We start from the raw sequence: 17,644 nt of genomic DNA on the forward strand, positions 1-17,644 counted from the left end.
AACCTCAGGCAAGTTTACCCTGTCGGTGCCTTAATAATCACTTGTAAAATGAAGATGACAATAATAGAGCCTTTCTCAAAGGATTATTGTATAATGTGAGTGAATGTTTGTAAAAAAGCACTTTGAACATTTTCTGGCACGTATAAACACTAAGTGGGTATTTGGTATTATTTTAGTGTAAGAAATGTAAGAAATTGTGTAAGAAATTCTACCCATCTAATGTCAACAAATGTAATCCATATATTTTGTAATGAATGATTGATAAATAAATAAATAAAAGCCCCAAGTGAGCATCTTGTGTTCCTTGCTTGAGCAAAGCACTGGATTTCAGTTTTAATAAATGTACACAATGAAACTGTAAGGAGCTCTGGTGGCCTAGTAGCAAGAAGATGCACTGCAATCCCAAAGGTGTGCAGTTTGAGACCACCAGCAACTCTACCAGAGAAGAATGGGCATTCTCCTCCTGTGTGATTAACTGCCTCTAAAAACTCACCAGAAGCTCAGCTATGGATTGGTTTCAACTTGATGATACACAACAATAGTGGTATTGTGGATTTAGAGTATCTTTAAATACTAGTTAAAGAACCCAAATGGCATAGGTGTTATAGGCATAACTGTTAATTGAAAGAGCAATGATTCAAACCCAGTGACTACTTAATGGAGACATGTAGCTATTTGTTTCCATATCCTATAAAGTTCTAAGGGATCTTTTTGGCCTAGTGGTAAGAAATTGCCCTACAATCCCAAAAGGGGTTCAAACCCACCAGGTGTCTTCAAGTCCTCCTCAGTTTCAGCAAGCAATGTTGTGTCATCTGCATAACATCGGTTGTTGATGAGTATTCCTCCTCCCAAATAATCTGTTCTGTATATAGCTTGAAAAGGTATGGAGACAGGTCACATCCCTAATGCACTCCCTTCCTGATTTGAACTATGCAGTGTTTCCCTGACTTGTCATTGAAGTATAGGTTTCGCATAAGCATGCTCAATTGTTCTGGGATTCCCATTCTCCTCAAGGTGAACCACAATTTGTTGTGACCAACACAGTCAAAATGTCTTTGCACAGTCTGATTTATTAGTTTTAAAAAATATTTGTTTTTTTAGTCAGTTCCAGCTCATAGCTATCTCACATGTATCAGAGTAGAATTGTGCTCTGCAGGATTTTAAATTTTTTTTTTTTGCAAGTTTGTCTAGTATGATTTTCCTTGTTTAAATTTTGTATGGTTTACATACAAAATTCATATACATTGTGTTTCATACATATGTATTTTGTTTCACACCTTCTTTCATTCACTCTGTGTTTCATTCTCACATACTTAAAAAATTAACAAGTGTGGCATCAGGATTGTGGAAAATTTATCAACAATCTGAGTTATGCAGATGACACAACCCTGCTTGCTGAACCTGAGGAGGACCTGAAGAGCTTGCTGTAGAAGGTCAAGGACTGCAGCCTTCAATATGGATTGAGCCTCAATATAAAGAAGGCAAAGATCTCACCACTGCACCAAGGCAGTATCAGGACGGATGGTGAAGAGACTGAGATTGTTCACAGCTTTATGGCTCTACAGTCAACACTCTTGGCATCAGCAGCCAGGACATTAAAAGATTTATTGCAATGGGAAAGTCTGTTGTTAGGGACCTCTCCAAAGTACTGAGGAGCGATGCTGTCACTCCAGAGACTAAAGTGTGCCTGATACAGGCTATGGTCTTTGCAATCACTTTCTATGTGTCAGAGAGCTAGACAATGAGTAGGGAGGATAGAAGGAGAATTGATGCCTTTGAGCTGTGGTGTTGGAGAGGAGTACTGAATATACTATGGACTGCTAAGGAAATGAACAAGTTCATCCTGGAGAGGGTTGAACCAGGCTGCTCCTTGGAGGCAAGGATTCTGAAGCTTCATCTGGCATACTTTGGACATGTCGTAAGGAGGGACCAGTTCTTAGAGAGGGACATCATGCTTGGGAGGGTGAAGGGACAGTGCAGGAGTGGAAGGCTTTCTGCGAGGTGGACTGATTCAGTAACTGGCGTAGTGGGAATAGGTGTATCAGAGACAGTGAGGTTTGCACAGGATAGAACAGGGTTTAGGGGTCTTGTACGTAGGGTCACTATGAGTTGCAAGCAACTCGATGGCACATAACAACAACAACAACATACCTTGATCATATTGTCAGGAGGGGCCAAGGCTTGGAAAAGGATAATGCCAGGAAAATTGGAGAATCAAAAAAAAGAAGACTCTCAACAAGATATATTGACATAGTGCCTATAACAATTGGGTCAATCATACTAGAGATAGTAAGGAGGGCATGAGATAGGGCAAGGTTATGGTGTTAATAGAGTCACTAAGAGTCATAGTGAACTTGATGGCACCTAAGATGAACAGGAACAGACAGGATATAAACAAGGTGACACCACGAACAAGGTCTGAGAAAGCTCCAAGTGAGAGCTTCTAACCTGTCAAAGAACTGAGGCCCTCTTCGGTACATGAATGTCTTTGACAACCAGGAAGCCCTCCGATTTCCTTGTTTAAACCCTTTTATTGGCTTAATTTCATATTCATGGCTGGAAACTCATTGAATAGTCATAATTGAGCTTCATTACATAGTCATGACAGATTGATTCATTGAATATTCCAGGTGATGGACTCGAACTGTGTGTCTTTGGGATTATAGCACAGCTTCTTGCTGCTAGGCCACAAGAGCTCCCTTGAATATGCGTAGTTCTGATTAAATCACATCTCTTAAGATTTATAAACAAACCAAAATCCACCCACAGAACTCATAGCTGTCAATCAGGACCATTTCATATACCCTAACTGACATACTGGTGGGTTTTCAGAGGCTGTAAATGACATGGGAGGAGATTGTCTTTTTTCCTATGAAATCATTGCTTTATTAGAATTACCATAGATGCTTGACTTTCGAGGCAGCAGTACAATATACTACAGACTGCACACTGTTGTTGTTATGTGCTGTTGAGTTGGGACAAACCTCATAACTGACCCTCCAGCAGGTTTTTTAGAGGCAGAAATTCCAAGAGAGAAGATAGCTCATTTTTCTTCCATGGAGCAGCTAATAGATTTGAACTACTTTCCTTTGAGTTGGCAGTGCAACATATTACTACTAGGCCACCAAAGATCCCTACAGCCTATACACTAGAGCTTCTTTAAAAACTACTTTATTGTAGTATTTGCCTTATTTCAGTGGTTTCATATTAGATCCACAATGTACTAGAGATATGCCTTTTGACAACATCTTTCTAGAAATGAAGTCATGATGGACAAGATAAATAAAGTTTATGCTGGTTTTGTAATATATTCATACAATTTTTTGGTAATTTTCCTTTAAAGAGGTAAAGCTCACTTGCCCTCCCACTGAAGGCACACAGAGACCCTTGGTACAGAAGTGAGTCTTGTCTTCAGTTCCAATCTATCAGCTGCTCCATGAGACTAGGATGTGACACTCTGCTTTTGCAGATATACAGCCCTAGAAATCCTGTGGAATAATTCTTCTCTACTCTATAGGATTTTTATGGGTTGAAAGGAATCTGAAGACAGTTGGTGTAGTTTTCACTTTGATGACTATGACCTGTACTTACTTAACGACTGGTTTCTAATTAACAGAAAAAAGGAAGAGGTAATAAGTGTGGCTCCAGAGACTAGGTGATAAAATATGCTGAGACTTTCTTTTTGGCCACACTTGTATTATATGTTCTTGAGAAAGTCAGCTGCCATATTGAGAGATCAGCCAAAAAGCTGTATTTAAATGTCAAAAATACTAGAAACTAAAGTTTCTTCCCAATAGCAATGTAGTGCTGTGCTGTGGGTATAAGTTTGTGCCATGCCGCAGGTTGTTGATGAATACTCCTCCAATCCTGATCCTCAGATAGTCCAGCTGCTTAAATTATTTGTTTAGCATAAAGATTGAAATAGCATGATGAAAAAAGTGCAACCTTTAAAAACCTTTCCTGCTATTAAAACTTTCAGTATCTCTTTGCTATGTTTAAACAACTGCTTCTTGGTCCATTAACAGGTTCCACATGACCATAATTAAGTGTTCTGTAACTCTCAATCTTCTCAATGTTATCCATAATCTATTATGATCCACACTGTCAAATGCTCTTGCATTATCAACAAAGCACAAGTAAATATCTCTCTGAAAGTCATCACTCCTTTATGAGGAGAAATGTGGCATCAGTTTTAGAAGAAGACTCACCACTGGGCCAAATGACAGAATCATGATGGATAGAGTAGAGACTGAGGTTGTTAACAATTACAGCTTGCTCAGCTCTACAATCAACCCTCTTAACATCAGCAGTCAGGAAAATCAAAAGATTAATTGCATTAGATAAATCTGCTGTCAAGACCTCTCCAGAGTCTGAGGAGAAATGATGTCATTTTAGAGACTAAAATGCACCTGATCCAATCCATGGTCTTTGCAATTACTTGCTATGCATCAAAAAGCTGGAAAATGACTGAGGAGGGACCAATCTTTGGAGAAGGACATCATGCTTGGAAAGGTAGAAGGATAGCACAGGAGAAGATGAGTTGAGATAAGGATGAGATAAATTGAGGCTGTTAACAATTACAGCTTACACAGCTCCACAATCGACACTCTTTGCTCCAACAGTCAGGAAATCAAAAGACAAATTGCACTTGGAAAGTCTGCTGTCAGGGACCTCTCCAGAGTACTGAAAAGCAACATTTTTCAGTCTAGAGACTAAGGTCCACCTGATCCAGGTCATGGTATTTGCTGAGAGAACCTGGACAATAAGTAGGATGATAAAAGAAGAATTGATGCCTTTGAGTTGTGATGATACAGTAGAGTACCATGAACATACGATGGATTGCCAAGAAAACAAATAGGTCTGTCTTGGAGAGAGTGAAATCAAGTTTCTCTTTGGCAGCTAGGATTTTAATGCTCTGTCTCACATACTTTGAGCATGTAGCCAGGAGGGACTAGTCCTTGGAGAAGGACATCATGCTCGGAAGGGTGGAGGGGCATTGCAGGAGAAGACGACTCTGGAAAAGATAGATTGATATAGTAACTGGGGCAATGTGTGTCGGCATTAGTGAGACTGGTTCAGGACAGAGCAGGATTCAGAGCAGTTGTACACAGTGTCACTATGCATCATAGGCAATTTGAGGGCACATAATAACAATAATCACCACTTAGATTCAAATATACTCACACTCTTTTCTGAATCCAGCTTGAATTTTTTACAGTTTGCTGTTGAAGTGCTGCTTCTCCAGATAGTTAAAATTAATCTTTAGCAAGATTTACTTGTGTGTAACATTAATGATATTATTTAATAATTTCTGCATTTTTAAAAATCTTAATAGAAATCTCATCAAGCCATGCTGTTATGTAATTATCTTCTGAATTCTTAGTATAGATGAGTGAGCATTTCTAGGCCTGTATCTGTTAAAACATGTCAACTGGCATTCCATTGATTACTCTGGTCTTATTGCTGATGTATTCAAAGCAACTTGGATTGCTTCCTTCAGTATCTTTGGCTCTTGATTATATACATCTTCCCAAAAAACTAAAATATTGATGATTTTTATGAGCATCTGCAGTCATCTGAAACTTTATTAAACATGCAATCAAGATGCATCATTAATAACATGTCATTCAAATGTAAAAGAAGGAAACAAGGATGAGCCCTGTTGACAGAAATAACGTCAAGACTGTATGACAGATGAGATGGATCAATTCAGTGATTGGGGTAACGGGAGTAGGTGTGTCGGAGACAGTGAGGTTGGCACAGGATAGAGCAGGGTTTAGGACTCTTGTATATAGGGTTGCTATGAGTCACAAGCAGCTCGATGGCACATAACAACAACAACTGACTACTCATAGCTGATTTCCAGGGGGGTTTCAGAGTCAACAAATTACACAGGAAGAGATTGTCCATCTTTCTCCCACAGAGCAGCTGGTGGATTTAAATTACGTGCCTTTGGGTTAGCAGCACAGAACCTTACCATTAGGCCATCAGAGCTCCCTAAATTTTACACTTCAAATGACTTATGCATTGCAAATAATTTTTAATAAACCATAAATGGTATAGTACATGGCATTAAGCTGAGTGAAATAACTCAGTCACAAGATGGCAAATACTATATAAGACTACTGTTATTTAAAAATAGTGTGGTTATAAAGTGAATGAAGAGTAGGAAATTAATAAATGGATAATGATCACTTTATTAGAATAGATGAAGGGGAAGTCAATGTGAAATGAATGGATGATCAGACATTGTGTGTACTGCAATTAACAAGGTGGAACAGGATAAGTATGACTGATTAAAGGGAAAAAAGCTAAGGAAAGATTTGCATACAGATAGAAACAATTGTGGAGGAATGACAAAGAGGAGAGAAGAGATTAGCTGAAAGGTAGGTAAGGTAAAGAAAAAGGCAAGGTGCAATGAGGATTTAATAACGTGTTGTAATAAACGGCATTTATTAAAATCACTTGTAACTATAATCATACAAATATGTATAAGAATAAGCTAAAACCAATAAAAAAGAAGTGAAAAAAATGACTCTATAAATATGAACTTCTCTGGTGATACACACAGAAATCAAATCTACTGTATCTGTGGAAAGAGACAGTAGAGAGGCAAATTTAAACTGAAGCTGAAGAAAATGAAAACAATTTCATAAGAATCAAAATATGACCTTGAGTATATCCTACCCAAATTTAGCAACCATCTCAAGAATACATTTGCTGCACTGAACAATAGTGATTACATTCAGACAAGTTGTGGGATGACATTAAAGACTGCATACATGAAGAGAGCATAATGTCACTAAAAAGACAGGTAAAAGAAAAGAGCAAAACAGACGTCAAGAGAGACTCTAAATTTTGCAGTAGAACACAGAGAAAAGTGAAAGAGAGAAATGCAGATGTAAAATAACTGAACAGGAGATTTCAAAGGGCTGCTCGTATTATAATAAAATGTGCAAAGACCTAAAGTTAAAAAACCAAAAGGGAAGAAAAGCTCAGTATATCTTAAGCTTGAAGGCATTGGAGAAAAATGCAAGCTTTGAGTTTCTGTATTGAAGGGTCCTATTGGGAAAATATTGAGTGATGCAGGAAGTATCAAAAGTAGATGAAAGGAATACAGAGTCATTGTATCAGAAAGAACTGTCTGATGCTAAACTATTTTAGGAAATAGTATACTTGTTACAGAGCAATACATTATGAAATGTGAATTGTAAAGGAGGCTATAGAAATTTCTCTATATATCATAAATTATAGTTGAATATAAGTTGGAGTGAATAGCAATTTTTGCTTCATTATTTAAGAATATACTAAACAAAGGTTTAACAAAGAAGTAAAAACCAAATAGTCCTGAATAACTTACTTCCCAGTCAAATTTTTACCACTTCTCTTCTTCCACAATAAGAAAGATTTAATACTTTTGAAATGTAAGTCATTAGCATAATCAATGTAAAGTTTGGAATTTTTTTAAAAAAAAACATTTATAGGATTTGTTGTTTTTATATGCCGTTGAGTTGCCTGCAACCCATAGCAACCCTATTGAAGTAATTGCAGCTCTGAGCCCAGCCCTGTCCTGAGCCAGTCTCACTAATTCTGACACACCAACCCTCATTGTGTTAGTTACTGTGTTGATCTAACTAATACAGGGTTTTCCTTTCCTGCGCTGTCCCTCCACCCTTCCAAGCATGTTGTTCTTCTCCAAGGACCATCTCTTCTGGCCACATGTGCAAAGTATGTGAAACAGAGCTTCAAAATCCTAGCCTCCAAGGAGAAACTCGGTTTTATCATCTCCAAGACAGAACTATTTGTTTTCTTGGTGGTCCATGGTATGTTTAAGATTCTTCTCCAGCACCACAACTCAAAGGCATCAATTCTTCTGTCATCCGTAGTCATTGTCCAACTCTCTGATGCACAGCAAGTAATTGCGAAGACCATGGCCTGGATTAGGTGCACCTTAGTCTCTAGACTGACATCACTGCTTTTCTGCAATCTGGAGAGATCCCTCCCTGACATCAGATTTTCCCAATGCAATTGACTCTTTCTCTAAATCTGATGCCACATTGCTCTTCAGAAAGCCCTGCTTTCAAATCTGTTTTGCATGTAGATTGTGGACAGGATGCATCCCTGATGCACTCCTTTCCTGATTTTGAACTATACTGTGTTTCCCTGTTCTGCTCGGAGAACGGCTTCCTGGTTCAAGTATAGGGTACATATTTCAATTTTTCAAAAACGAATGTTCATAATTTACAAAATCACATGGAATTATTCATTCCATATACTTATATATCTGTTTTTGTATGCATCTTGGTATGAGACTCTTGACAAATTTGAAAAGTAATACATTGTTCTTAAATTTGCATAGAGCCCTATCTTTTACAAAGCAATTTCAAATAACAGTCATTTTGATGTGTCACATAATAAAACGGATGTATAGGTGGATAAGTTTTAAACACTGACATTAAAATATATTTCAAAATTCAAAGCCATTGTTATGGAGTCTGAACTGACACTCCAGCAGGTTTCTGAGGTTATAAGTTGCATGGAGGAGATCGCTATCTTTCATGCACAGACTTTCTGGTTAACTAGAACTTCCAGAGAGGTGACAGCTTCAGGTTAGAGTAACTTCCTGTGGACTGTGTTGTGTAGCATCTAGTCAGAACCAAACCATAGTTGACCCCCTTGGGGTTTTCAGAGGCAGTTAATTTCACAGGGGGAGATTTTTCCTCTTTCTCCCTTGGAGCAGCTAGTGGAGTCAAACCATGTGCCTTTTGGATTGCAGCACAGTTTCTTACCACTAGGCCACCAGGACTAGGCCACCACATATTAATACTCAAAGGAATTTTCTGTAGGACATGCTAAATCTTTCTCTTTTTTTGGCTCTCATTGCTACCGAGTCCGGAACTGACGCTTAGCTGATTCTTCAGCAGGTTTTCAGAGGCTTTGAACTTATGGAAAGAGATTGCCCATCATTGTATCATGGAACCTCTAATAGATTCAGACCACCTGCCTATGAGTCGGCAGCACAACTCCTTATTGACCAAACACTGTAGTTCCCTATGCTAACCCTATTGTTAGGTGCCTTCAAGCCTGTTAAGAATCATAGTGACCTTATGAATGACAGATCTGAACCCTTGCTCTATCCTGTGCCATCCTCACCATCTCTGACATATTCCAGCCCATTATTACAATGTCTGTGTTAATCCATCCTGTTGAGGTTCTTCCGTTCTTTCTCTAACCCTCCAATGTGTGTAAGACTAAGTTTCACCATCTTGTTATTTTGTCATTGGGTCACCTATGGCTCATAGAGACCCCATGTACAATAACTCTAAAGACTGCCCTATCCTGAGCCAGTTTCACTGACTGAAACATCTACCCCATAACCCCAGTTACTATGTCAATCCATCTTATCCAGGGTCTTCCTCTTCTGCACTGTCGCTCCACATTCCAAGCATGATGCCCTTCTCCAAGGATTGGTCCTTCCTGGCCACATACCCAAAGTATGTGAGAGGGAGTTTCAAAATCCTTGCCTCAAAAATTGTGCCAAGAGTGTTAATTGTCGAGCAGAGCAAGCTGTAATTGGTAACAACTTCAATCTCTTCTCCATCTCTATCATGGTGCTGCCAATTTGCCCAGTGGTGAGAATCTTTGTCTTCTTGATGTTGAAAGTTGGTTTCTCTTTCTCCAAGACAGACCTGTTTGTTCTCTTGGTGGTATGTTCAATATTCTTCTCTGGCACAGCTCAAAGACATTGATTATACTTCTGTCTTCCTTAGTTATTGTTCAGCTTTCTGATGTATAGCAAGTAATTGTGAAGACCATGTCCTGGATTAGGCGCACCTTAGTCTCTAAACTGACATCGTTGTTTTTCGATACTCTAGAGAGGCCCCTGACAGCAGATTTTCTCAGTGAAATTCATCTTTTGATTTTCTGACTGCTGGTGCCAAGAGCGTTGTGAACCTGAGGAAGCTGTAATTGTTAACAACCTCAATCTCATTTCCATCTACCATGGTGCTACTAACTGCTCCAGTGGTGAGAATCCTTATCTTGATGTTGAGCTTCACTCCGTATTAAAGACTACAACAGCACTTGACTTAGGGAGGGGGGAAAAACCCCAACAAACAAACGTTTAAGTTATCTATTCTAAAAATCCTCCTCTTAGTTCTTTCCCCTTATCCAGGCTAGAAATAGAGCTTACCAAAAAAGGAAACCTGCCAAACTGATTCACTCAACCTTGGACTTTAGGACAGAGGAAAGAAAAGGGCAGGTCAGAAAGTAAGGTTATGTGTATTGAGTAGAACAAGAGCCACAAATTCAAAATAAGTTGGTAGTCTCTAAGTGGTAATTTCCTCTGCTCCTATGATTCAGAGTTGAGTAAACTTCACTTAACTTTTGTTTTTGCAAACAGTGAGATTCTGAGCCATGAACTGTGGCACTTACAAATCAAAAACACAGCCAGAACTGGACTGCTTGGGGCCTGAGGGGGTGGGGTGGGCGGAGCTTGGGCGGGGTCTGGGCGGGGAGCTTTGCTGCCGTGCTGGGCGGGGCCTGGGCGGGGCCTGACGCGCGGGAGATTTGAACAAAGTGGTTTTCTTTTCTAGGCCTTTCAGTTGGTGAGCCACAGTGCTGTTTTCAGAGATGGTAGAGGGTCCCGGTTGTACTTTAAATGGAGAGAAAATTCGAGCACAAGTGCTGCTGGGCCAGGCGGTGATGGACATGAGGGGAAGTGCTCTACAGGGCCTGGCGGGTCAGGACTTGCCACCCACAGCCCCGGGTGCTGCCATTTCTTCTCAGGTGAGTCACTACTATTAATTTTTCACAAGGCTAGCAGATGAAAATGAAATAAAGTTATCGCAGGTATCAACAGTCCATAGTGTCATTTCTGTGCTATGGTCCAGGTTTTCTGATAGCTTGCATTTCCCAAAGTTTATCTTGACTTGGAAAGAGGAAGTAGAGGTCCCAGTGTGCAGGGACCTTTTGCTAGTAGACCTTAGTAGAAGTACTGGGCTGTAGCTGCTAGACTAAAATACAGTTGGGAGTTATTTGAGGGGATTTTATTTCATGTCATCTTGTTTAACTTCTTCATAACAGCAAAATGTGGTTTCCTTGTGTCTATAGTTGTAATGTTTTGCTATTAATATTACCAGAGCTCTACAAAAGCTTAGCATTTTTTTCCCCAGTCACTGTCACATTTTTAGGGCAATAGGCTTTTAAATTCTAGCTTCTTGCTTGCCTGATATTCTACAATCGATAAGCATTTCACAGCTAATGTATAATTCTAAAATTGCACATAGAAAATTTTGCACTAACCTTCGCATTCAACTTAATATTGCTATCTAATGAAGGGGCAGTGAAATTCAATTCTGGTTCCTGTAAGTGAATTTATTTCTCTTTAAAATAAATTGAAGCACAGCTTCTTGCCACTCAGACATTCATTTGGTATAAACTTAGAACTTCCACTGAAAATATTCTGATTAAGTCATCACGCTTTAAAAGCTCTTCAGATGTTTGAGTGATTGTATTTCATGGAAGTATGCGATATTGTACAACATTTTATATTGCAGAGCATCCTCATACATAGCCTTTGGTCCTGGAAGAAAAAGTTGTCAGCTATAAAATTAACATATGCTTACAACTTGAAAGAAATGATTGTCCAAGTCTGAGAAAATACATCTTCTAACTTAAAATGAAACTAAGTTTTGAATCTCCTATTGCCTTTTTGTTTTATTTATTTTGACTTTATGTCAGCAAATACTCTCTATTCCTATTCTTTGCAGTACTGTTTCTCAAAATTGTCTCAGGGTACCACAGAGAGAGATCTTGAGTTGATGTCTTAAGAATATTAATGTTTATGGAAAAATCACTTATTCAACAGAATTGTGAATACTTAAGGCGCCTAGGGAACACATGAGGTGCGAAAACAAACATTTCCTCTCTCTTATACTTTAGTTGGGGCAATACACAGACATGCATAAAAAGAATAGCATAAAGAAATAGATATTGATATGCATTCAGAAGGAAAGGCACCTGGAACTTACAGGAAGAACTTTTTGGAAGGTCAAAGAAAGTTTCCCTGGGGAAGTGATAATTGAATTTATCTGTGAAAAATGAGTAGGATGTGCAGAATCTCACCCTAAAGATAGCTAGCAGAAAGATAACAAAGAGAGCATATAAGATATATGAGAGGCTGAAAAAAAAACCCAAACCCATTGTGAATGGAAAGTGGAGAATGAGATGGAAGGAAATCAGGAACTAGTTGCTGTCAAGTTAAATCAGATTTATGGTCGTTTTGGATTCATAGCAGCCTCATGTGTGGAAATCTGTGCTCCATAGGATTTTTCTGTCTGATCTTTAAAAGTAGATTGCTGGACATTATTCTTGAAGCACCTCTGAGTAGACTCAAACCAACAACTGTTAGCTTAGCGGTCAAGTCAGGTAACTGTTGGCTTCACCTAGGAACTTGAAGATATGAGGGAGAGTGTTTGAAATATGACTGGTGGCTAGAACCCAAACAATTGTAGATCAGTTTTGGGACCTCATCACTTAATCTGAGAAGTAATGGTAGTCATTAAAGTGTAATGAAATCCAATTACACTTTCAAATGAACGAAGACTTTACCTTGTAAAGAGAAAATTCCAGAGTTTTAGTTTGCTCTGTCAGTTAAGAGACAGCTGCAAATCATCCAGGGCATGGATGTCTAGAGCCTGGCCTCATGTTCTAGGGGTGGACATGAAGAAAAGGAAACAGAATCACTATTTCAGATGTAAAGGAACTGGGACTTGGCTCAACTTACCCTTACTGCTGTGGAGTTAGTTCTGATGGCATAGGTAATAGCTCCCTTGAATATATTTATGGCTATCATAATTTACATTTCTCTACAATAATATAGTTTGTGTAAGGCCCTATACTAGCTCCTAGAGTGATGAAGATGAGTAAAATAAGGTTCCTGAAATGAAAATCCAACCTAGTACATTAAATAAACACTATTTTTTGTATTTAGACCAAAAAAACCCGAATACTTTCCTTTTTGGTATTTTGTGATTATCTAGTGGCAAGATATAAAGTGCTTTTGGAATCCTTTTACAAATTTATCTCACTCAGTCCTAAGAAATAATAACAACTCTTTTAAAAAATGTTCTCCACCCCTTAATTTTATATATGTAATAGGTAGTATGTAGTAATACTTATTCATTAACTAGAAAAGTGCAATGGTGGATTTTTTACTGTTTTCCCTCTACCACATTCTTTGTTTTGATTCAGTGACCATAAGGTTTCTGAGGCTACAAATCATCTTAATAAGATGACTGCTTCATCTTTCTTCCATGTAGTGGCTAATAGATTCAGACTTTCGGTTAGCAAGCAAATATGTAGCACAGGTCACCACCTGGGGTCCTTGCTCTTTTTAGTTAGGTTTAATGTCTCCATTTTAAATTTTCTTATTCAATTTTCTTATTCACTGTAAAGACTTTAATTACCATGTTCAGAATGGACAGTAGGGTAGTGTGATATAATATAAATGCAATCTTAATGATTGGATAGTTATTAACTTGGTAAATACCCAAATAAACTATGCTCCACAAGTAAAAAGTTAAAGAGTTAAAAAGTTAAAGCTATTATGTTTAATATCTTGACAGACAAGAACATTATTAAACAGGTAGTTATTTGTAATTTAGGTCCAGGAATCTGGTTCTATGAAAACTGGATTTGAAACTTAATGCAGAATTCCATAATTTCTTTGCGGCTGTTACTAAAGCTCCAGATATTTTGCCATAACTTAGTTTTCTGAAGTCATTGATCTGAAAACATAACCTTGAAGGGTCTTTTGCATTTTAGAGGGATGTTGGAACCGTAGTAAATTTCATCAAAACATGAGAGGTTGTCATAAGATTCAAGCAAGATCATTAATGTAACAAGGAGATTCCATGTTTCCTAGACATTTATGGTAGAACCTTAAACCTATTTAAATGTTTCTGCTACTGGCTTGAAATGATTAGTTTTCGCATGCCAGCATTCACAAATAATTGAGACAAGAAAACATCATCTTGCTTACTTTGAACACATCATCCAGAATAATCAATCCTTATAAAGGGGGATCATGTTTGGTAAAGTTGAGGGTCATTGAAAATGAGGGAAACTTTTAATGAGATAGACTGACACAATATGCATAATAATAAATTCAAACATATCAGTGATTATGAAAATGGTGAAGGACCAGGCAATGTTTTGTTCTGTTACACATAATGTCACAAGTCAGAGCAGATTTGTTGACAGCTGACAATAACAACATATATTGCACATTGCTATAAACATGAAAAAATTGCAAAGGAGAGTTTTGTTGCTGTTATTGTTGTGAAGTACCACTGAATAGACCTCGATTCATAGCAACCCTATGGATAACAGATTGAATGAATCCTTGCCATGTCTTGGGATTTCCTTACAATCTTCACCATGCTTGAGTGTGGTTTTGCAGTCACTGTGTCAATATATCTCTATTTGGGTCTTCCTCTCTTTCATAGACCCTCTCCATTCTGAGTATTTTGTCGTTGTCCAAAGACTGGTGCTTCCTGACAAAAATATTATTTGAAAACGAAAAAATATTTCTCAAACTTATGTGATGATTGCACTAAACATTTAAAAAGTGTCTCTTTTGTGGCTGCTTTACGTGAACACACTATTTGCCATATATTTTTCCAGTCTAAAGTCTTTAGAAAATACACCTTAATGATACTTCCTGTGTCAACGGATCTTCATCTTCAAGAAAGTCTAGATAAAACCCCAGCATCTGCTAGTCATGCATACATTGTATTATTTTTTCAGTTTTGATCACTAAATTATGCATGTGTATAAGCACATTCTGTAAAACTCTGCTGGAGCTTGTGGAACCTTAAGGTAAGAAACAACATTAGAATATAAATGAACATGCTTGGTTAATAAGCTATGAAGAATCAATCATCCCATTGGTAGATGGATACAATATTTTAGTGAAATTCTGTATGTAATTTGCATGTATTTTAAGTCTAAGGTGTCAGAACCCTTACAGATTGGCTCTTTTAGTCATTGTACTAACCCTCATGGAGGGGTGCTGGGCATGGGCTTGAGCTACTTAAACTGAGAACACATGATCTTGCAAATCATCAATAGCTGTGGAAGGAATATAAGAGAGTGATTTCCACACTGTCAGAAAAGACAGTGACATTGATAGAGGACTGTAAAGACACTGAAAAATAGTGGTGGAGGGAGTGTTAAGAGATTATGGCACTGCTGTGAGAAAAACCTTGGAGATGGAACTACAGTTAAAAGTTTTACTTACTGGATGATTGAAGGAAAAGCTGACTTGTAACTGCTCTGACCTAAAGCTGCCTGGATGATCGAAGAAACCAGAGGCTTCTTGCAATTGTGCTGCTGAACTGAAACCTGACTGTTGGAATACACTTGGACTTGTATTGTTGATGTTCTTTGCCTCACCCACTGCTCAAACTATTTTGCTAATAAACCCTACAACTAAGGGTAAAAATCTATGAGTCAAGTTACAATGAATATTGGACAGAATGATTGATAGAAATAGGTGCGGTAGTATATAGGGTGGCATGCTTGACTATATAGCTATTTGTATGATGGTATGGATGTTTCCATTTGGAGAACTGCCAGATATGTAGGCTGGGTTTAGAAGAGGCCATAGCACTAGGGATATTATAGCCAATGTTAGATGCACCTAAGCTGAAAGCAGAGAGCACCACAGGAATGTCTATCATGTTTCATTGACTATGCAAAGGCATTTGACTGTGTTGATCACAAACTGTGGCTATATCTGAGAAGAATGGAAATCCCAGAACACTTGATTGTGCAAAACCTATACTTGGACCAGAAGTCAGTCATCAGAACAGAGCAAGGAAATACTGCATGGTTAAAATCAGGAAAGGATTATGTCGAATGCATCCTATCTTGATACCTTTTCAATGTATATGTGGAACAGATCATCCAGGAGGTTGGACTTTATGAGGAGAAATTTGGCATCAGGATTGGAGAAAGACTCATCAACATCTGCATTATGCAAATGACACAACCTTGCTTGCTGAAACTGGGGAAGACCTAAGGCATTTGCTGCAGCTGGTCAAGGTCTGCAGGCTTCAATATGAATTGAAGCTCAATATCAACAAAGATTCTCACCACTGGGCCAATTGGCAACATCATGATAGATGGCAAAGAGATTGAGACTGTTAATAGCTTCAACTTGCTTGACTCTGCAATCAACACTCTTGTACCAGCATCCAGGAAATCAGACAAATTGCACTGGGAAAAATCTACTGTCAGGGCCCGTTCCAGAGTACTGAAAAGCAGTGATGTCAGTCTGGAGAATAAGGTGTGCCTGATCCAGGTCATGGTCTTTGCTATGCATTAGAGAGCTGGACAATGATTATGGATGATAGAAGAATTGATGCCTTTGAGTTGTGGTTCTGGAGAACCGTGGACTGCTAGGAGAACAAACAGGTTCATCCTGAAGGGGGTGAAACCAGGCTGCTCCTTAAGGCAATGATTTTGAAGCTCGATCTGACATACCTTGGGTTTGTTTTAAGAAGGGACCAAATCTTGGAGAAGAACATCATGTTTCAAAGGGTGGGGGCATTGCACAAGAAAGGAAGTCCCTCAATAAAAAAAGAAAGGAAGACCCTTGATGAGATGGATTGACTCAGTGTCTGGAGTAATGGGGTTTGGTGTGCCAGAGACAATGAAGTTGGTTCAAGACAGAGCATAATTTAGGGCTGTTGTACATAAGTTCACTATGAGTGGCAAGCAACTCAACAACATACAACAACAACATGAATGTTTCTATGGGCTCAGATCTGTTAGACTCACTATGGGTCACACGCCATGACACCTAAAAGCAACAACAACGTTTCTGGGTGCCTAAGATTTGTCATTCAGAATTAGTTTTCCTAGCCAAAAGATTAACTTTTTGTTTTGTGCTGAAGTAACTATTGAATTAAGAAGAGAGGATTAGGATGGGACAAGCCCCTCTCTACTAGAGGATTATATAAGCTCATGGGAGCTTAGTGCTAAGGGCTTTTCACTTTTGGAAAACAGAAAACACATAGCTTCTAGCAGCTCACCAGTTTCTACACCACTGAATGGTATCATCCATCATTACCAACCAGATGTCCTCTGACTGACAAGTTTGCAGGATCCTGGCCTATGGCTCATCAGTTTCACCAAAATCAGCTTACATACCTATGGTCATGTGAATCGTTGCCTTGATGGGTCTGGGTCCCTGGGAGACATTCTAGTGAATTTGAACCCAAGGATCATAGAGGGATTGAGGAACTGAACCCTGGATTGAACTGTTTATGTTAGAAATTATGGACTTATACAGTGGGTTAGGCATTGGGACTACATTGACCTGAGACTTCTCATCAATAGTCCACTTTTAATCTAAACAAGATGAATTATGAAAACAATGTTATTGATGTGGACAAGTTCCCCTTTATGGAGTGGACAAAAGTTAATCTCCACCAGCCACACATTGCATCTGATTCTTATACACAGTTTCCTTCACAGAATAAGATAGAAACCAGTTTACAAACATTCATTTAATTTGAAACATGATCCCTTGGCTATATTCATCACTTCTTAAAATATGATACATAGATTTCAC

General features: G+C 38.5%; 1 protein-coding gene across 1 annotated transcript in view; it reads left to right on the top strand.

The window, feature by feature from the left end:
• Nucleotides 1-10,632: 10,632 nt before the first annotated feature.
• Nucleotides 10,633-17,644, top strand: part of NEIL3 (nei endonuclease VIII-like 3 (E. coli)) — a 98,606-nt gene continuing 91,594 nt past the window's right edge. Inside the window, exon 1 of the mRNA XM_006882224.1 lies at nucleotides 10,633-10,788. Coding sequence (XP_006882286.1) covers nucleotides 10,633-10,788 — 156 coding nt within the window. The remainder of the gene's footprint in view (nucleotides 10,789-17,644) is intronic.

Source organism: Elephantulus edwardii, unplaced genomic scaffold, assembly GCF_000299155.1.
Source record: "Elephantulus edwardii isolate Elephantulus edwardi_28Jun2011 unplaced genomic scaffold, EleEdw1.0 scaffold00018, whole genome shotgun sequence".
Taxonomy (NCBI): domain Eukaryota; kingdom Metazoa; phylum Chordata; class Mammalia; order Macroscelidea; family Macroscelididae; genus Elephantulus; species Elephantulus edwardii.